Source organism: Cervus canadensis, chromosome X, assembly GCF_019320065.1.
Source record: "Cervus canadensis isolate Bull #8, Minnesota chromosome X, ASM1932006v1, whole genome shotgun sequence".
Lineage (NCBI taxonomy): Eukaryota > Metazoa > Chordata > Mammalia > Artiodactyla > Cervidae > Cervus > Cervus canadensis.
The window spans coordinates 19125292-19148485 of record NC_057419.1 but is presented as its reverse complement, the minus strand read 5'-3'; the positions used below and the strand labels follow the sequence as shown (position 1 = coordinate 19148485).

Genomic DNA, 23194 nt, shown 5'->3' with positions numbered 1-23194 from the left:
TGCCTCCTTTGCTGAGGGGTCAAATTACTTCTTTCATGTCAGGACAGCAATGTAAAGACAGAAAACAGGAAAATTTTCATTCAAATGCATTTTACTGGGCAAAATAATACCTAGGCAACTTCACTCTCAATGACCTCTCATGGCAATTTGAGGAATACAAAGGAAAAATTACTGATATCCAGTGATTGACACCATTCATTCCTCCCTTGACTGACAGTAATCACAAGTTGCTGTCCATAAAGGAATTTTTATTTGATGGAGAAAGAAGCATATGTCACTTTATCTTAGCATCAAACTAAACAGTAGTTCTGGGATTCATTTGCATGGACTACAGGCTATGTCTGGAGCTCTGCTCCTGATTTTGATGTTCAAAAAAATTACAAAGAAGTCTAACACAGAACAAACTAAGGGAGAGAGAAAGACCAAGAGTGAGGCTGGAGTGGGACTTGTGAAGTGTGACTTTACCTAAATCCCCTTGCTTCCTTAGTGGATATAAAATATCAGCCAAATATATACAGACACTCTTAGTGGCTAGAGAATAATCATCTCATCATTTCCTTTTCTGCTTTATTGATTTCCCAAAAGATACAATCAAAGAGTCAGTGTTGGATGGACCTAGTGGAGATGCTACTCATGGTTCTGCCCTTGTACAATCATCCCAGGAGAAAGCCTTGTCCATGGATAGGCACAGCTGTACCACGCACCCCTGCACTCTCTGAGGCCATGTGACACAGACCCATGACCCTAGTAATGGTGTCCAAGCCCTGACACAGACTAACTCTTATGCTAAAAGAGTGAGGAGTAAGTACAGATTTTAACTCTGCAAAATTGATTTCAGGCATTGAACATGAAGCAAATGTTGAAAGGAAAATATAATTTTTGTGCCCAAGTTTCCCTAACTGTCCAATGCCCTTCTGCAAAGATGTCCATGATGTAATACCAAGAACCTGTGAGTGCTGTCACCTTACGTAGCAGAAGAGACTTTCTAGATGCCATTAAGTTAAGAATTTTGAGGTGGGGAGATTATCCTGAATTATCTCGGTGTGCTCAATGTATTCACAAGGGTGCTTATAAAAGGGACATAAGAGGAGTCAGAGAGAAGGAGATGTGATAGCTAAAGCAGAAGAACAGATAGAGATTCAAAGATGCTATCTGGATGGCTTTGAAGACAGAGAAATAAGCCATAAGCCAAGTAACGCACATGGCATCTAGAAGCCACAGAAAAGGTAAGGAAACAAATTCTCTGCTAGAACATTCAGAAGGAATCCAGTCTGAAAACCCATTCAGACTTCTGACTTTCAGAACTATAACAAATCTGTGTTATTTTAAGTTGCTAAGTTTGTGGTCATTTGTTACAGCAGCACTTGGAAACGAATATGACAATAGCCCATACAGACAAGATGAGATCAGTTTACTCCTGGTCCCAAAATTACAACACATGAAGTCCCATCTGACTTGTCAGTATACCTCTAGCCTTTCTTTGACTTCTCTCAACAAATAAAAGGGGAAGTTTACTTCTTCCAGGGCTTTGCCTTGGTTGTTTCTGGATGACTCAGTCTCCTCCTGGTTAGAAGCCACTCCTTCCCTCCACCCATGGGGCCACTCTGCTGCTGATCATTGTCCACTCCCAGGTTCACTTCCAAAGCATTGCTGCATTGTTCCTTTGCATTGCTTCACCCAGAGCATGATCCTAATCAGTTTCCCTAATTTCCAAAGTGAAATGCAAATGCAAGGCTGCAGCTTGTAGTATAAACAAAATAATAAGTAATGATAAAACTACTAGTTGAGGAAGTGACAACACAGAAGTAACTATCTTAGGTTGCATTCCTCAGAACTGAAACCTGAGATGAGAATTCTTAGGCATGTGATTTCTACTGGGACAGAGAAAAGGAATGAGGAAAGTAGGATGGGGTAGTGGAAGGAGTGAAGTAATCATGAGGTCTTACTGGGATCTAGCTTCAACCTGATCCCACATGGAATCCTGGAGTACAAATTGAACCAGAGGACAGTACCACCTCGAAGGAAAAGGGACCAGTCTTCTGTACCCTATGTCAGTCTGTCATTAGCCATAGCCACTTGGAGAATGGGGTAACAGGACTCCCAGTGACAACACTCCCATTCTGCTGGGAGCAATTCTTCAGAGAAAGAGGCAGGGATGAATAGGCAACATTCATTGCTGCTAGGGGATGGTGTCAGGGGTCCTTAAAAAGGGATGTGCGTAGTCACCAAGATCATCCATGAAAACAACCTATCACAGAGCTCACAACTAGTCCCGGAAGAGCACCTCTGCCAATTGCCCTGACTTCACCACTGTTTGAAAGAGTTAACTTTACTCTTCATTTTTCCACCTCCTTTTCACTCCACCAACAAAAATATCCTTGAGCCATCTCTTCTCTCTGGAGGAGAGGTCCCAGAGACATTTCTTTCTCCCTTAAAGACATCACCCAATTCTGATTCAGCTTCAGAATTTTCCAAAATGATTGACAGGCCTAACTCCCTAATCTTGGTCTTAGGACTCCAAGAAGACATTGGAACTCAAAAGCCCAACCTTAGCACATCTGACTCAATCTAACGTAAAACTGAATAACATGCATATACCATACTAGCAGTTCGATTTACGTTGAGCCAAGGTGATTAGCTCATCATTTCCCTTTCACAGACATTCACTCCTCCTTGGGGAGGAAAAGATTAATCCTCCACTTTTTCCCTGCCATGCACAAACAACTCTATGAGAACAAGCAGGCACTGAAATCTATAAATCCCTTTCTAAGGAAGAACATATCACCAAAAAGTGTTATTCATACTACAGGAGGCAACCTGAAAAAATTCAGAAAAAAATTACTGAAAAAAAGGTAGACTAGAAAAGATTTAAATTCATTTCAAATAATAAATGTACTTGTTGTTTAATGGAGCAAGACTGCTTCAGTTCATATATTCATATACATATATTCAAACATTTGTATGTCTGGGTCATGATGTATTTCTTATTATATAGGTAGGGGTAAAAAAAAAAAAGTTAAAAAAACTCACTGATGTAAATACTTTTCAGCACATAGATGACTTCTCTCATTTTCATCCATAAGAGCTTGGTTTCTTAATGTCACTGGAGGTTTAGAAACCTTCATTTATCATTGTGGGTCTTTGCTTCCTATCTGCAAAAGAGAAAGATCCATTTGGGTATTTGTTTTTCCCTTAAGCAAGAGAATTATTAACTTTATTCCATATCCCAAAGGTGAATTGATCTCTACTTCTCTACAAAGCCTGCTTTAAGCTTTGAAATGATAACATTATGGATTGAAGTAGGCAGAATCAGGTCCCCTAAAAAGATATGTTCAAGTCCTAACTACCAGTACCTATAAATGTGACCTTATTTGGAAATATCGTCTTGGCAGAAGTTATCAAGTTAAAAATGGTATCATATTATGTTAGAGTGGGCCCTAATTCAGTGACTGGTATCCTGGTAAGAAGGAGGAAATCTGGACACAGAGACACACGAAGAGATGGCTACGTGATGACAGAGGCAGATATTGGAATGATGTACCCTCGAGTACAAGAATGCCCAGAATTGCCAGAAACCACCAGAAGCTAGGCAATGGCAAAGAAAGACTCTTCCAAGAGCCTTGAGAGAAAGAATGGTCCTGCTGACACCTTGATTTTGGATGTCTTGCCTCCAGAACTGTGAGAAAATATGTCTCTTTTGTCTTAAGCCTCTAGTAATTTGTTCCAGCAGTTTTAGGAAACTAATACAGGGGTTTTCTTATTTCTACTCTCTCCATTGAATTTTCAAATATATTAGCAGATATTTACATATACCTGCTTGAATATTCATAAAATATCTCTGAAAAAAATTATCTGGTAACACTAGCTGCCTTTGGGAAAGGGAAGTGGCAGGATAAGGGAAGGAGGTTTTTTACTATAATATCTTTTTGAATTTTAAACCGTGTGATGTATTATCTATTTTTAAAACAAATAAAAATTTTGAAAATTTATGGCTCACACTCAACCTACCTACCAGTCTTCCCCAACTCCCCAGAGATCACTGCTGACGGATACCTGTTCCGTTTCTTAAAACAAAGATGTAAAGTCCTAAAAGGAAGGATCACCCTCTTTCACAGAAAACCCATGGTTCACAGTCATTTCCTTTTTGTACCAAAAACCCAAGAAGGCAAACTGTCTAGTCTTATTCAGAGATATTTTTACTCATCTGCCTCTCTCTTTCAAGCTATTGGCTTAAGGATTAAAAAGGTACAACACTGGCAACTAAAATAATGTTTGTATCCCCGCTATCCTTAATTACTGACTTAAATGAAGAGCCATTGTCAGATTTCCTCATTAAAAGATCTATTTTATGAACAGATAACTCACACAAATGATTTAAGAAGGACAGATTCATCAGTTTGAGGTTGAATCCAACAAGGTACACAAGGTTAATTATATAATTTGAAGTGCTAGGCAAAATTGGCCCAAGGGTCTTTCAACATCAAAGCCTCCAGTGGAGAAGGATGTGTAACTGGGGCCTTCAGCTAAACTCTCCTGTAAGACAACTGTATACAATATTGGTGATCAGTGCATATTTCATGAATTGAATAAAATTAAAAACATAAAATTAAGAGCTAGAAGACACTCTGGAATTCTTAAGCATGTTTCCCTAGCAATGCTCTGAAAATGAGCACTAGGCTGGGTTGGAATACTGACTTCCCTTTAGCCAGGCTTTTTTCTATGCCTCAGTTTTCTCATCTGAAAAATACAGTGATTTCTGCCTCTTAGGGTTGCTGAAGAGGTTAATGGATGTGAAGCATATGCAGTAGATGCAATTGGTACCTTGCCCAGATTCCATTTACAAGGCCAGAGCACCCATCCCCTTGCTGGGGAGAATGTGGACTACCCCAGCTGCCTCCTTCTCTGCAGAACTGCCCAGGAGTGATGGTAGCCATGCCCTCCAGAAGTTACCCCACCCCATGGTCCATAGCCAAAGACTGACTGATATGGGGGTACAAAAGAGACCCCTTCTCTCAAGGCAAGGATAACTTCAAGGTGTGATTTATATTTCAGAGCCTCTCTTTAAGAAAGTGAGACCATGTCCTCACTCAGCTTCCCACCTCCTTTTAAGTTCTTCCTGAAGAGCACTGCCCACAATGTACCCGACTTCCTTCAGAGCTTCAGGTTCTGCTTCTAAGGAATCTGACCTAAGAGACGAGGTGTGCGCATGCTAAGATTCTTCAGTTGTGTCTGACTCTGTGCAACCCTATGGACTATAGCCCGCCAGGCTCCTCTGTCCATGGGATTCTCCAGGCAAGAATACTGGAGTGGATAGCCATTCCCTTCTCCAGGGGATCTTCCCAACCCATGGGTCGAATTTGAGTCTCCTGCATTGCAGGCAGATTCTTTACCATATGAGCCAGAAAGTAGCAATACAAAACGTGGAAACAAAGAAAGTTACTTGGGCGAGTCTATTTCCCAACTAAGAATGAGGAGACAAGCCAGGAGCCAGAAAGAGCTAGGCTAGTCCTGCTTAGATTTCTTTTAAAAACCAGAATAAATAAATAAAAACTAGAGACCCTGTAGTAAAGGCCTAAATTTAATATTTTGTGCTGTCTTGACATCTGGTGAAATCAGCAGGGTGTCAAATTGCCTAACTGAAAGTTCCTCTGCCTACTCTGCCACAAAGGTTCTCTAGCCAAACACCTCTCCTTATCACAAGGACCCGCAGCCCTCGAACTATTCAAACAAGCCAGTCATGTCCTCCCACAGAAGCCAGGGTACACCTCACCCTCTTGAAGCCTGCCTCACCCCACCATGAAGCCTGTCTCTCACGGCCCCTGGTTGTTTGCTCTGCCTTTGAGGCTAACCCTCACATAGCCGTACATCACATGTGGGATTCTCCTGCTCGAGACTGTGTGTGACTAATAAACCATTGTCCATCTCATCCCTCCAGTAGTGGATGCTGTGTGTTCAGCCATCCCCAAAACTCCAGAGTGGGAATCCACTCACCACGAGTGGGGTAAAGAGAAGGCAGTTGAAACAAACCCCTGTTACCAGGGCTTGTAAGAATTCTTAGTTTTTTAACTTCTTCATTGTTTTGTTAAACTTGTTGATTTTCATATATGAAATTGAGAAAAGCCAAGTGTGTGTGCATATATATGTATGTGTTAAAGAAACAAGATTAGGTTGGAAGAAGCTGCAGCATCATCTTTCTCAGTGGCAAACACAGGAAAGAGGCTATGTGTGGATGAGAGGCAGGGGTGGATGAAGTAGGGCTCAGCTTGGGTCAGAGGAAGAGAAGAAGAAATGGACAACTTGCTGAGACAAAATTGTGTTCCAAATAGAAGCCTGGGTGCTCCCCATTAGACCAAGGTGCTTGCCATTAGAACAGAAACCAAAAATCAGTGGGAATGGATCAGAGCTCAATAGTGAAGGAAGTAAAGGTGCTTGGGCAGAAACAAAAAATGAATGACGAGCAGGTGAAATACACATTGTCAAGAACTCCTGATGCTGTGGTTATTCGTGCAGAATGTGAGGGATGAGATTTGGTTTCTCTCACTAGTTTTAGCTAAGGTCATCAAAAAATTTAACAGACTTTAAAGCACACAGTACCTCGACCTTGACAGTCATCCTAGTTATGAGATCATCAAGGACAAGTTGAAGGAGGGGCCCATTTTTAGAGCCTTACAGTAGAAACCTTTCTGATAATTTTCAAATCACACCCTTCTGGACTTTTCATCAATTCAACTCATGATTTAGGCACTAAGTACCTATACTATATAATATCTAATGTACCATGTTTTTCCACATGTGCATCTACGATATGAGAAAATCTGTCCTTTTAACAAGCCCAAAGGTGAACCTTATGTATCCCAAATTTTGAGAACTTATACCTGAAAAGATGCAAAGGAGAAAAAGACAAGTGAAGCAGGGAGGTTAAAATACATTTGTGCTCTTTTGGAAAAGATGGGTTAGAGGCATTTCTTCAAAGAAGATATGCAGACAGCCAATAGGCACATGAAATGATGCTCAAAATCACCTCACACCAGTGAGCGTGGTCATCATAAAAAAGTCTACAAACAGGGAGTTCCTAGCACTCCAGTGGTTAAGACTTGGCACTTCACTGCCATAGCCTAGGTTCAATGCCTGGTTAGGGAACTAAGATCCCGAAAACTGCAAGGCAAAACAAAAAGAAAAAGTCTACAAAAAATAAATGCTAGAGAACATGTGGAGAAAGGGAACTGTTCTACACTGTTGGTAGGAATGTAAATTGGTGCAGTGACTATAGAGAACAGTATGAAGGTTCCCTGCATGCATACTCAGTCACGTCCAATTCTTTGCAAGCTTATAGCCCACCAGGCTCCTCTGTCCATGAGATTCTCCAGGCAAGAATATTGGAGTGGGTTGCCATTTCCTCCTCCAGGGGATCTTCATGACCCAGAGATCGAACCCACATCTCTTGAGTGAACTGCATTGGCAGGCAGATTCTTTACCACTGAGCCACCTGGGAAGCCCTAACAGATACACACTACTATATATAAAATAGATAAACAATAAGAACTTACTATATAGCACAGGGAACTATATTTAATATATTGTAATAACATACAATGGAAAAGTATCTGAAAAAGAATATGTGTGTGTGTGTATGTGTGTATCACACACACATTTTTTTTTTGCTTTGTTTCATTTATTTTATTTTATTTTATTTATTTATTATTATTTTTTTTTAGTATTATTATTTTTTTTCCAGTGGGTTTGTCATACATTGATATGAATCAGCCATAGATTTACATGTATTCCCAATCCCGATCCCCTCTCCCACCTCCCTCTCCACCCGATTCCTCTGGGTCTTCCCAGTGCACCAGGCCCGAGCACTTGTCTCATGCATCCCACCTGGGCTGGTGATCTGTTTCACCATAGATAGTATACATGCTGTTCTTTTGAAACCATCCCACCCTCACCTTCTCCCACAGAGTTCAAAAGTCTGTTCTGTATTTCTGTGTCTCTTTTTCTGTTTTGCATATAGGGTTATCGTTACCATCTTTCTAAATTCCCATATATATGTGTTAGTATGCTGTAATGTTCTTTATCTTTCTGGCTTACTTCACTCTGTATAATGGGCTCCAGCTTCATCCATCTCATTAGGACTGGTTCAAATGAATTCTTTTTAATGGCTGAGTAATATTCCATGGTGTATATGTACCACAGCTTCCTTATCCATTCATCTGCTGATGGGCATCTAGGTTGCTTCCATGTCCTGGCTATTATAAACAGTGCTGCGATGAACATTGGGGTGCACGTGTCTCTTTCAGATCTGGTTTCCTCAGTGTGTATGCCCAGGAGTGGGATTACACACACATATTATATGTATTAATAACTGAGTCACTTTGCTGTACACCTGAAACTAAACCAACAATGTAAATCAACTATACTTCAATTTTAAAAAATGGGTCAGAGGGAGTTTTTCTTTAAATAAATAACATAAAATAAAATGAAATAAAATATTAATACAAGATCACATATATTTTCACACTTTTAGTGGACCAATAGGAGGGAAAGAAACTGTTGAAAAGAAGATGAAGGTAAGTGTTCAGCCTTCTGAAAGATAGCGAGGCTAACTTGGGCTTTGAAGATGAGTAGGATTTAAATAGACATAGAAAGCATTCCATACATCCACACGATGATGAAAGTGAGCATTCAGTATTCATTAATTACTAAAAAAAAATAATAATAACAAACATCTCAACAAGTACACAGTGGCTGCCATTTTAATTTGGCTGACTCCCTATTTGAGGGAAACACTTTTGTTACAAGTCACAAAGAAATCCAATTTAAACACTTAAATCATAAAAACCACAACTAAATAGTACCACACTAATTCTGTTTTTTCTTTTAAAATAACTTTATCGAGGTCAATTGACAATAAACTGTACATGTTTAAAGTGTATAATTTGATAAGTTTTGACTTATGTATATACCCAAGAGGGCTTCCCTGATGGCTCAGCCTGTAATGCAAGAGACTGCCTGCAATGCAGGAGACGCAACTTTGATCCCTGAGTTGGGAAGATCCCCTGGAGAAGGAAATGGCAACCCACTCCATTATTCTTGCCTGGAGAATTCCATGGACAGAGGAGCCTGATGGGCTACAGTGTATGGGGTCACAAGAGCTGGCCATGACTTAGCAACTAAACCACCACCACCATATACCCGTGAAACCATCACCACAAGATAATGAAAATAAACATTACCCCCAAAAGTTTCTTTGTGCCATTTTGTAAACCCTCCCTCTCAATACTTCCCCCCAAATTCTCCCTCTACACTAACTCTATTCATGAGACTTGACCGTGTAGCTCATGCAGTACCACCAAGGACCTGGTTTCTCACTATGTAGTTTCTTCTCAGCCTTCTATGTTGTTGGCACCATCGTCAGGGGTTCACACTGATCTCTTGGCTTGCTCCTCACTCTAGCAAATTGGCAGCTAAAGTCCAAACCTCATCATCCTCACACCAACTCTTTAGGACAAGAGTTGGTTTCTTTCTGTAGCCTCTGCCTACCTTTCTGCCCCATCTTGAATCATGTTCTCACTTGCTCTCTGCACCCCAGCTTCACTGGACTATTTCAAGCTCATCAAATTTGCTATTCTTCTATCAAAGCACATGGGTTTCCACGGTACATTCCTCCTCCTCTTCACCTGGTTAACACACACTCAAATTTCATCTCCCAGTGTAAACCTCATGACAAGGTCAGTCCCTTTTATATGCTCTCAGTACATTGTGTAGTTCTCTTTCATGGCAATATTATTCATATAACCATTTGATTAGTATTTGCCTTTTCTACAAGAAAGAAACCATGTCTGGTTTGGTTCATCACTGTATCCTCAGCATCAAGCCAGTGTCTGGACAGTGGGCACTTAGTACGTATTTATTTCTTGATTGGATAGTTGGATGAATGGATGGATGGATGGATAAATGAACTGATAGGTGGATGGATGGGTGGACTTGGCTTCTAAAAATGGCCATGTAGCTAATTAGCTACATAACCTTCAGCTTTTTTGAGCTTCAGTTCTCTCAACTGTGAAATGAAAAGGTTGGACTAGTTGACCTTTAAGATACTTTCTGAATTTAAAGTGCTGAATTCATAAAGTGTTAGTGGCAAGAGAATTTCTTTAACTCCAAGTATGGTGGAAACAAACTAAAAAATGGTGTTTGGAGCTACTCTGCTATCCTTTTACAAATGTCATTTTTAATCTAATCCTGACTTTGTGTGGTTTCATGCAGTAGTTAGCAATCTGGAGAAATTGATATTCTACAACTGTTATCAAGCAGCTGGAATTGCCAAATAGCTAATACAAGTTAGAAAAATATATATTGACAGTCTAGGCAGATGTTAAGTTAAATGTTATTGAGAACATTTTATACACATTCCTTTCCTAACCCTATCCCCCAAGATTGGCAACATCCAAAGCAAAGGGTGGATTAGGTTTGATGCAATGCTAAAAACAAAATTTCCATCTTTGAGTGATATTTAGTACAAAGCATTATTATCATATTGACATAGTTCTATCTTGAATTTACAAAATAGCCTTGCTATATCAAAATTCACAGAAATTTGATTAGATCCTAAATATATTTTCATTCAGGGTCCAATTCATATCCATCTATTTCTGCATTTTAAAAGAAAATATAAATCATCTTTTCACTTGACATGCCTATGAAGTGCAAGATAAAATTTTCTACCTGCTCCCCCATTCAACATCTGGATCTGAACTATAATTTGCCTATAAATAAGAAATGAGAATTTTGATCAGGCAGCTTTGCAATCTGTTCAAAATAGTCTGGGAATACCTGATTGCATAACAAATCTCCAAGTAAATTAAGTGGTGTTAGGACAGTTTAACTACCATACAATATTTCATTATATTTCATCCCCCTTAAAAATTTATACTTTCTAATGAAATGATGCAGCCAGAGCACTGATAAAGAGAGTGCTATATGGAAATGTCTTTGTGAAAGTAACCTTCCCTTGTTGAGGAAACCAAGGCCCTGTTGTTTCTCTTCTAAGTGGCTGGGGCAGGAACTGGCTAAACTGTTCCCCAAATCCATTTTCATATTCTCCTTTGCTCCCAGGTATACTGCATTTCCCAGACTCCCACATGACAGATTCCTGGCCAACAGAATATAGGCAGGAGGTTATACACCCCACTTATAAGCCGGGCTTATAAAATCCTCCAATCAAACCTCTACCCTCTTATCTCCCACACATTAAAGATAGCAGAGCTAAGAATGTCTTGCTTTGTGAACACCGTGTAGGGCAGAGCCTCTCTCCACTGTCTCATATTCCCAACCACATTACGAACTACCAGGAGACTACATTATCGTATCTCTCATTCTTCTCAGTATCTTAGGCTTCTGAGCACAGCACACTACCAAAAACCTCCACTAAAAATTTGCTATAGGTGATTATTTCTTTTCCCCATTTTTTTCTTCATTTTAAAGACAGAAGAGTAAAGAAGAGAAGAGAGCTTGACATTCCATTACTTTTTTGCCTAAGAACCACCTATCCTTGCATAAAATGGACCCATAAAATAGAATGGCTGAAAGAATGGAGAAAATTTTTAGCTTCTTCAAATGAGTATGTTAATCCAATTTCTCACAGAAGCACATGCCAAGATAAGATTAAACATACAGGGATTTTACTAAGAGAAATGCCTATGAAAAAAAATGGAGAGTGAGCCAAGAAAGCTGGACAGTCATGAGACCATGATGTGAGGCTGACCCAGAGTGAAGAAGTGATGGGGAGAAGGTTGGGCAGAAGTGTGCTGCCACGTAGTCTAAGGAAGGTTTGGCAAGGCCATCAGGGAGTCCTCAACCTGAAGTTAGCCATCAGAGGAATCCCATGTCCTTCCAGAAAAAACCTGTCTTCTCCTGCCACACATCATTGGCTGGGAGCAGCCCGTGGAGCTTGAGCCCTTGGCTCAAACTTGGAGGTGGATTTCAGAACCCAGGCGCTGGGGCCATCAATCAGTTATTCTCCCTGCAGTTCTTCAAAGCACATTCTCATCGTCTCTACAGAGTTCTTTTAAAAGTGACATGAGTTTATCCATCTTATCTATATATCATTTTGTTTTAATAAATTTTAGCCACTATGAAAACAAAAAGGATCAGGACCAGAAAAAACTAGATTCCATGATGGGTCTTGTCATAAATTTTGTTTTTATCAGTCACCATCAGTCAATCACGTAATGTTCCCCCATTGAATAGAGGCTCATTAACCAAGTCAGGATTTACATTCAGCTTTAAGTTATGGGGGATGGAGATTTTTTAAATGCTTTAATCAAGACAGAGGTTTATTTCCCTCTTATATAATGGAAGTCTGCAGTTAAGTATAATAGCTCCAAAGTATCATCCTGGACCTAGCCATTATATATATAAATATATATAAAAATAAATATATATATATAAATATATACATAAATATATTTCTATTCATTCTTAGAGTATGATTACCATCCTCAATGTTACCTCAGGTTCCAGAATGGATGCTGAGAATCCAATTATTATGTTTGTATTCCAGTTAGGATAAAGGTGAAAAAGTGAAAAGCATAAGGGACATATGCTAGTTATGGGCCCCTTTAAAAAACAAGAAATTATTCCTGGGAAGTAACACTATATGCAGACAGTTAGAGCATACAACTCATGGGCAACACTGTGCAACATGAAAGGCTGAGGAATATTTTCTTTAAGCTGTGCATAAAAAATCCCCAACTCTTTTCATAGAAAAAAGGTTATGAATACTAGACAGGTATTCTTTTTTCCAGCCATTTCTTAGGTTTGGTTCTGAAAAGAAATTTTTAAATTAAAAAAAAAAACTGGTGAGGTTTTTCCTGTGCTACTAGATGAATTGATTATATTGATAACAGCCACTGATCCACTTTAATTGCCTTCCATAAATTTGCATATATTGTTTATCAGTTGTCTTGTCCATATAATCTGTTCATTTTGTACTTTCTTTCCTCTATGGAGGAAAAGTGTTTTTCCATTGTATTAGAGGCCTTCAAGGCTATCTGCCCACCCCACCAGCTTCCTTCTCTGACAACTGCTCTCCCAGACAAGAGTGGTTCCTGACTCATATTTATAACTACCCAATGCATCTCTTGACCCTTAAATATTGAGTCAGGAATATAAACTAATCCAAGCTGAGCAAACCCATTTCTCTCTTCTGGAAGCTGGAATCTGGAATCAAAATTACATATCTGTATCCACTGGTCACTTGAACAAAGAAGACATAAATTAAGAAATGATAGGGACAGACATATTCTGCCATGTTTATGGGACAGTCAAGAGAGCCAGTTTGTCGACAGATGAGAGGCAAGCAGAGATGGCACAGCTCTTACTATGCTCTAGTTATGTGGATCAATGCCTTCCCCAGATATTTTTCCAAATATTATATCCACATAGATGAACTGGAAAGGCAAGAAACAGCTGGTAGCTAGTGTCAGGTGCTTTCCAAACTACCTTTATTATTATGATCTAACCAATACAATCCAAACCTTTTCCTCTGTGGTTCCTCCAATGTGGTACACTGGAACCAGAGTGGAATGTGTTGATTTTTCGATGTGTTCCCCAATCCCTATCCCTATCCTTAATGTATATTTCTTTGAGTAGCTACTTGTTACTTCCTATCAGTAGACTTATCCTTCCTGTCATATGTTATCACAGTTATTAAGGATAAAGATAGTGATAAGAGGTCAAGTTACTGGTTTGGCTTGTTGGATTCAATCTGAGAAATGGAGTTCATTTGGGGTTCTACACTATGCTTGGTCTGGAAATTGAACAGATAGATAAGACATGGACCCTGTCCAGCATTTTATAAGTGACTCTCACCAAACTCTAGTACTATGTGTGCACATCGAGTCATATCTAGCAAAAAAGAGTTAAGATCTCTTAGTTGGAAGATGACTCAATAGCCTAGAGGTAGAAGAAGAAGATGATTCCACTAATTTCCTGGAAAAAGGGAATTCTTTCAAAAGTTTTTTATTTTCCCTCTCTGACCTGATTTTTACCTATACCCTTCTGCTTGTTTGTACTTGGTACATAGATGACTCTACTGAGAAGGGGATCAAAAAGAATGCCAAAGCTCTTTTCTGACCACAGTGCTATGAGACTGAAAATCAACTAATAGAGAAAAACTGCCAAAAACACAAACACATGTCCGCTACTAAACAATCAACAAATCACTAAAGAAATCACAGAGAAAATAAAAAAAAATACTTAGAGACGAATGAAAATGAAAACACAATGATCCAAAACTTAAGGAAAACAGCAGAAGCAGTTCTAAGAGGGAAGTTTATAATGATACAAGCTTGCCCCAGGATATAAGAAATATCTCAAATAAACAACCCAATCTTACACCTAAAACAAGCAGAGAAAGAAGAACAAACAAAAGCCAAAGTTAGCAAAAGGGAATAAATCATAAAGATCAGAGAAGAAATCAATGAAAGACTAAAAAAAAAAAAACCCAAAAAACCAATAAAACTAAAAGTTGGTTCTTTGAAAAGATAAACAAAAATTGATAAACCTTTAGCCAGACTCATTAAGAAAAAAAGGGAGAGGGTCCAAGTCAATAAAATAAAAATGAAAAAGAAGTTACAACCAACACTACAGAAATACAAAGGATTATGAGAGACTACTACTAGCAACTATATACCAATAAAATGGACAACCTAGAAGAAATGGACTTCTTAGAAGGGTATAATTTCCCAAGACTGAACCAGGAAGAAATAGAAAATATGAATAGACTAATTACTAGCACTGAAATTGAATTAGTAATTTTAAAACTCCCAAACAAACAAAAGTCCAGGACCAGATGGCTTCACAGATAAATTCTACCAAATAGTTAGAGAAAAGTTAACATCTGTCCTTCTGGAACTTAAAATTGCATAGGAAGGAACATTCCGAAACTCATTCTATGAGGCCACCATCACCCTGATACCAAAACCAGACAAAGATACTACACAAAAAAGAAAAATCACAGGCCAATATCACTGATGAACATAGATGCAAAAATCCTCAACAAAATATGAGCAAACCAAATCCAATAATACATTAAAAGGAACATACACCAAGATCAAGTAGGATTTATCCCAGGGATGCAAGAATTTTCAATATCTGCAAATTAAGCAATGTGATATACTGTATTAACATATTGAAAAATAAAAACCCTATGATCATCTCAATTGATGCAGAAAAAACTTTTGATAAAATTCAACATCCATTTATGATAAAAAAAAAAAAACTCTCCAGCAAGTGTGCATACAGGAAACATACCTCAACATAATAAACACCATATATGACAAACCCATAGCAAACATCATTCTCAATGGAGAAAAGTTGAAAGCATTCCTTCTAAGATCAGGAACAGGACAAGAGTAACCACTCTTGCCACTTTTACTCAGCATAGTTTTGGAAGTCCTAGCCACAGCAATCTGAGAAGAAAAAGAAAGAAAAGGAATCCAAATTGGAAAGGAAGAAGTAAACTGTCACTGTTTGCAGAAGACATAATACTATATACAGAAAATTCTAAAAACACTACCAGAAAACTAGAGCTCATCAATTAATTTGGTAAAGTTGCAGGATACAAAATCAATATGCAGAAATGTGTCTCATCTCTATAGACTAACAATGAAATATCAGAAAGAGAAATTAAGAAAACAGTCCCATTTAACATTTCATCAAAAAGAGTAAAATACCAATGAATAAACCTCCCTAAGGAGGCAAAAGACATGTACTCCAAAAACTGACACTGATGAAAGAAACTGAACATCACACAGATGGACGGATATACCATGTTCTTGGATTGGAAGAATCAATACTGTTAAAATGACCATACTCCCTAAGGCAATCTACAGATTCAATGCAACCCCTCTCAAATTACCAATGGTATTTTTCACAGAATTGGAACCAAAAATTTTACAATTTGTATGACTCAGATGGTAAAGAATCTGCTTCCAATACAGGAGACTTGGGTTTGATCCCTAAGTTGGGAAGATCCCCTGGAGAAGGAAATGGCAACCCACTCCAGTATTCTTGCCTGGAGAATTCCATGGACAGAGGAGCCTGGAGGGCTACAGTCCATGGGATCACAAAGAGTCAGACACAACTGAGCGACTAACACACACACACACACACACACAAAGAAATGCAAAAGACCCTGAACAGCCAAGGCAATCTTGAGAAAGGAAAAACAAACTTATGTTTACCAGGGAATGAGGGCAAGAAGGGACAAATTGGGAGACTGAGATTGACATATACATATTACTATATATAAAATAGGTAACTAATAAGAACCTACTATATAGCACAGAGAACTTTACTCAGTACTCTGTAATGGCCTTCATGGGAAAAGAATCTAAAAACAGAGTGGATATATGTATAGCTGATTCACATTGCTGTACACCTGAAAATAACACAGCATTGTAAATCAACTACACTCCAATAAAAATTTTTTAAAATTTTAAAAAAGAAAAGAGCTGGAGGAAATTAGACTCCCTGACATCAGACTATACTACAAAACTGCAGTAATCAAAGGAGTATGGTACTGGCACAGACAAACAGGCATATAGATCAATGGAACAGGACAGAAAGCCCAGAAATAAACATAAAAATTTATGGTCAAGTAGTCTACAACAAAAAAGGCAAGAATATATAATGAAGAAAAGACAATCTCTTCAATAAGTGGTGCTGGGAAAATTGGACAGCTATATGTAAAAGAATAAAATTAGAACATTCTCTAGCACCATATATGAAAATATACTCAAAATGGATTAAAGATATAAATTTAAGACTGGATACTATAAAACTGCTAGAGGACTATATAGGAGAACACTCTTTGACATAAATTGCAGCAGCATTTTTTTTGGACCCATCTCATAAAGTAATAGAAACAAAATAAAAAATAAACAAATGGGACCTAATTGAACTAAGAAGTTTTTGCACAGGAAAGAAAACAAACAAAAAGGCAACCTACTGAATGGGAGAAAATATTTGCACATGATATGACGGACAAGGGATTAATTTCCAAAATATACAAACAGCTCATGTAGCTCAATATCAAAAAAATTATAATAAACAACCCAATCAAAAAATGGGCAAAAGTTCTAAATAGACATTTCTCCAAAGAAGACATACAGATGGCCAACAGGCACATGAAAAAGATGTCCAACATTGCTAATTGTTGGAGAAATGCAAACTGTAACTACAATACAGTACAACTTCACACCAGTGAGAATGGTTATCATTAAAAAGTCTACAAATAATAAATGTTGGAGAGGGTGTGGAGAAAAGGGAATCCTCCTACAGTGTTGGTAGGAATATAAATTGGTGCAGCCACTGTGGAGAATAGTATGGAGGTCCCTCAAAAAACTAAAAATAGAGTTAACATAAGATGGGGAAACAGTGGAAACAGTGGCTGACTTTATTTTTCTGGGCTCACTGAAGATGGTAACTGCAGCCATGAAATTAAGATGCTTACTCCTTGGAAGGAAAGTTATGACCAACCTAGACAGCATATTAAAAAGCAGAGACATCACTTTGACAACAAAGGTCCATCTAGTCAAGGCTATGGTTTTTCCAGTGGTCACGTATGGATGTGAGAGTTGGACTATAAAGAAAGCTGAGCGCCAAAGAATTGATGCTTTTGAACTGCAGTGTTGGAGAAGACTCTTGAGAGTCCCTTGGACTGCAAAGAGATCCAATCAGTCCATCCTAAAGGAAATCAGTCCTGAATGGATAAAGAAGATGTTGTATATATAGACATTGGAATATTAGTTGGCCATAAAAAAAGAAATAATGCCTTTTGCAGCAACATGGATGGACCTAAAGGTTATCACACTAAGTGATGTCAGACATAGAAAGACAAATATCGCATGGTATTACTTTTATGTGGATCTAAAAAGAATGAATCAAATGAACTTATTTACAAAACAGAAAGAAACTCACAGCATAGAAAACAAACTTATGGTTACTAACATAAATTGGGAATTTGTGATTAACAGACACAGGCTACTATATATAAAGTAGATAAACAACAAGGACTTACTGTATAATACAGGGAACTATACTGAATATCTTGTACTAGCCTATAATAGAAACAAATCTGAAAAAGACACACACATATATATACTATTGTTCAGGTGCCCAGTTGTGTCCAACTTTTTTTTTTTTTTTTAGTTGGAGGCTAATTACTTCGCAACATTGCAGTGGGTTTTGTCATACACTGACATGAATCAGCCATTGAGTTACATGTATTCCCCCTCCCGATCCACCCCCCCCCCCGCCCGATTCCCCTGGGTCCTCCCAGTGCACCTGGCCTGAGCACCTGTCTCATGCATCCCACCTGGGCCGGTGGTCTGTTTCACCATAGATAATATACATGCTGTTCTCTCGAAACATCCCACCCTCGCCTTCTCCCACAGAGTCCAAAAGTCTGTTCTGTACATCTGTGTCTCTTTTTCTGTTTTGCATATAGGGTTATCGTTACCATCTTTCTAAATTCCATATATATGTGTTAGTATGCTGTATTGATCTTTATCTTTCTGGCTTACTTCACTCTGTATAATGGGCTCCAGTTTCATCCATCTCATTAGAACTGATTCAAATGAATTCTTTTTAATGGCTGAGTAATATTCCATGGTGTATATGTACCACAGCTTCCTTATCCATTCATCTGCTGATGGGCAGTTGTGTCCAACTTTTTGCGACCCCACAGACTGCAGCAGGCCAGGCCTCCCTGTCCTTCACCATCTCCCGAAGTTTGCCCAAGTTCATGTCCACTGCATCAGTGATGCCATCCAGCCATCTCATCCTCTGAGGCCCTCTTCTCCTTCTGCCCTCAATCTTTACCAGCATCAGGGACTTTTCCAATGAGTAAGCTGTTTGAATCAGGTGACCAAAATATTGGAGCTTCAGCTTCAGCATCAGTCCTTCCAACGAGTATTTAGGGTTGATTTCCTTTAAGACTGACTAGTTTGATCTCCTTGCTTTCCAAGGGACTCTCAGGAGTCTTCTCCAGCACCAGAGTTTGAAGGCATCAATTCTCTGGCACTCTGCCTTCTTTACAGTCCAGCTCTCACAACGAGGGTACATGACCACTGGGAAGACCATAGCCTTGACTATATGGATCTTTGTAAGCAGATGATGTCTCTGCTTTTCAACACACTGTCTAGGTTTGTCAAAGCTTTCCTTCCAAAAAGTAATCATCTTCTGATTTCATGGCTGCAGTCAGCCATTTCAGAGCCCAAAAAGAGGAAATCTGTCACCTATTCCACCTTTTCCCCTTCTATTTGCCATGAAGTAATGGGGCCGGATGCCACGATCTTAGTTTTTTTAATATTTAGTTTTAAGCCAGTTTTTTCACTCTCCTCCTTCACCCTCCTCAAGAGGTTCCTTAGTTCCTCTTTGCTTTCTGCCATTAGAGTGGTATCATCCGCATATCTGAGGTTGTTGATGTTTCTCTCTCCTATCTTGAGTCCAGCTTGTAACCCATCCAGCCTGGCCTTTTTCATGATGTACTCAGCATATAGGTTAAGTAAACAGGGTGACAACAGACAACACTGCCATACTCCTTTCTCAATCCTGAACCAATCAGTTGTGCCATATAGGGTTCTAACTTAACTGTTGCTTCTTGAGCTGCATACAGGTTTCTCAGGAGACAGACAGGTAAGATGGTCTGGTATTCCCATCTCTTTAAGAGTTTGGAAAGAGTTTCCCATCTCTTTCCACAGTTTGTTATAATCCATACAAAGGCTTGAGTGTAGTTGATGAAACAGAGGTAGATGTTTTTCTGATTCAGATTTATATATACACACATATATACATCTGCATCACTTTGATATATACCCAAAACACTGTAAATCAACTATACTTCAATTTAAAAAAAAAACTTTCTCTTACAGAGAAACTTTCTGTGAGAAGAATGCAAAACTTAGTTTTGAGTATTAGGCCTGTGGGATTCATTACTGGAGACCACCCAGTGTTTTTTATTATATGAAACAAATGGGATGTAGCCTAAAAACAAACAAACAAAAAGTGCCAAAGCAAGGTAAACAAAATATAAAAATCTACAGGTAACTATTTTATGTGGTTTCAAATCAAAAAGCTCAAAATTATGCCAGGTTATGAAAGTTTATAAAAATTTTAATGCAGATATAAGGAAACAGCAATACTTTTTCTTAATCCTCCCATTACCTCTGATTTGCCTTGCTATTAAAAAAAAAAATTGAGTTCCCTGCCTTCTGGAACTTTTTACCAGCAGGAGGTGAGAAATCATATAAATTGCTAGAAACAAATGGTAACAGTCAGTCATTTCTTTTGTAATGGACCATTAGATTGGTGTATTTGCATGTATCATTAAGATTTATTGCAAATTCTCTAATGGAATGACAATGCTAGAGAGATAGTCTGTTTAATACAATTAGAATGTAGGCTTCTGAGGTAAAATTACTACATATTTTTCTTGGAGGAGAAAAAAAACGTATATCCTCTACCATGAAAATACCAGTGAGAAAAAAGGAGCTATTCTGAATGCTTTTGTTCAATTTAACATTTTTCTATCATAACAAAATTCTTACGAATTCCACATTAGCCAGTGATTTGTAAGGCAAGCATCTTCCAGAGTAAAAATTTTTTAAAGGTATAACACAGGATAATTAAGAACAGGAACATTATCTTTTATTCTCTGATGGAAAAGGCAGACACTTTCTGGATGCAATTATCAGTGAAGGTCAATGTTATGTCTCTAACAAGGAACTGCAGAACACTCATCTGAGCAATGCTTCTTTGTGGCAGATGAGAGTTGGAACTAGATACAAACTCCCAAGTGGGACAGAACCAGAGGCCTGCCCTTGTTTAGAGACGCACAAAGGTCTATCCCAGCCTAGAGGTAGGTTTTCAAGAATTTCTGGTGCAAAATTTAATTTTCACACCTCTTCTTCCCATTAGTATTTGGAAGTATTGGTTAAATATCTCCTATCCCCAATGGAAGGCCTCCCCAGTGAACATTGCTCCCTCTACTCCCTCAAACAACAGAACTATCCCAGCACTCCTTGAACTGTTGTCACAGCTTTCATGGCACCCTGACTCACTCCAGAGAAAAACCACTACAGTATTGTAAAGTAATTAGCCTCCAACAAATAAAAATAATTGGAAAAAAAAACCCATATGTAAATTAAACTCAGTACAGTTCTGCACCTGGAAGAGTTTGGGGAATACCTTTCCAAGCTTGCAGTTTTATACTAATTTTTTTAAGTGAACCTAAGCATTTTGGAGACTTTATTTTTTTTAATACAACATTAACATATTGAATGTTACGCATATATTCTACAGAAAGGTGAGATTAGTAAAAAGAAGACAGAGAGCTAGAATTAAAAACCAGTGACTTTAAATGTATTTCAACAACATGAATAAGTTAAATCTTCCTCCTGGCATCAGAAAGACATTTTGGAATATTTTTCAGAGATGAATTTTGGTTATTTGAAATTTAGTGATAGGATGGGTTTAAGTATAGTCAAATGGATCAATACAAATGGAGTATGACTCTCCTATTTCTCCCCCAGATCACCTCTATTTCCTCCCTCCCCCTTTTCTTCTCAATCCAATTCTGTGAATCTCTGTGGGTGTTCTGGGCTACAGAGAACACTTAGGGAACAGAGTACTGCATAGATCTGTCTCTCTCCTCTTGAGTGCCTCTTTTTCTCCTCCAGTTCATCTCTATCTCCCTCCTCCCTCTCCTCTTCTTCATAAAACTCTGTGAACCTCTCTGGGTGTCCCTCACTGTGGAGAATCTTTTTACCATTAACCTAGAAGTTTTATTATCAGTGCTGTATAGTTGGAGAAGTCTTGAGGCTACTGGAAGAATAAGACTGAAATCCAGAGGCAGGAGACTTAAGCCCAAAACCTGGTAACACCAGAAAACTCCTGGCTACAGGGAACATTAAGTAATAAGAGATCATCCAAAAGCCTCCATACCTACACTGAAACCAACCACCACCCAAGAGCCAGTAAGTTCCAGAGCAAGACATACCACGCAAATTCTCCAGCAATGCAGGAACATACCCCTGAGCGTCAACATACAGGCTGCCCAAAGTCACACCTAACACATAGACCCATCTCAAAACTCACTACTGGACACTGCATTGCACTCTAGAGAGAAGAAATCCAGTTCCACGCACCAGAACACCGACACAAGCTTCCCTAACCAAGAAACCTTGACAAGCCAATCATCCAAGCCCACCCACTGGGTGAAACCTCCACAATAAAAAGGAACCACAGACCTCCAGAATACAGAAAGTCCACTCCAAACACAGCAATCTAAACAAGATGAAAAGGCAGAGAAATACCCAGCAGGTAAAGGAACATGAAAAATGCCCACCAAGTCAGACAAAAGAGGAGGAGATAGGGAATCTACCTGAAAAAGAATTTAGAATAATGATAATAAAAATGATCCAAAATCTTGGAAACAAAATGGAGTTACAGATAAATAGCCTGGAGACAAGGATTGAGAAGATGCAAGAAATGTTTAATAAAGACCTAGAAGAAATAAAAAAGAGTCATTAAAAATGAATAATGCAATAAATGAGATCAAAAACACTCTGGAGGGAACCAAGAGTAGAATAACAGAGACAGAAGATAGGATAAGTGAGGTAGAAGATAAAATGATGGAAATAAATGAAGCAGATAAGGAAAAAGCAAAAAGAATCAAAAGAACTGAGGACAACCTCAGGGACCTCCTGGACATGCAAACGCCCCAACATCGAATCATAGGAGTCTCCAGAAGACGAAACAAAAAGAAAGCCTGAGAAAAACTCGCGGAGATAATAGTGCTGAAAACTTCCCAAAATGGGGAGGAAAGTAGCCACCAAGTCAAGAACCCAGAGAGTCCCAACATTGATAAACCCAAGGGAAAAACAATCCTCAAGACACATATTTAGGATCAAATTAACAAAGAATCAAACACAAAGAACAAATATGAAAAGACAAGGGAGAACAACCAATAACACACAAAGGATCCATAAGGAACACAGCTGCATCTATCAATAGAAACCCTCCAGGCCAGAAGGGAATGGCAGGACGTACTGAAAGTAATGAACGAGAATAACCTACAACCTAGATTACTGTATCCAGCAAGGATCTCATTCAGATATGAAGGAGAATT

General features: G+C 38.6%; 1 protein-coding gene across 1 annotated transcript in view; it reads right to left on the bottom strand.

Annotated features, from left to right (window-relative positions):
- The window catches only part of GRPR (gastrin releasing peptide receptor), a 341414-nt gene that overhangs the window by 244163 nt on the left and 74057 nt on the right, over positions 1-23194 (bottom strand). The window contains exon 2 of the mRNA XM_043458548.1: positions 3031-3152. Within this exon, the coding sequence (XP_043314483.1) occupies positions 3031-3125 (95 nt within the window). The 5' untranslated portion in view covers positions 3126-3152. The remainder of the gene's footprint in view (positions 1-3030; positions 3153-23194) is intronic.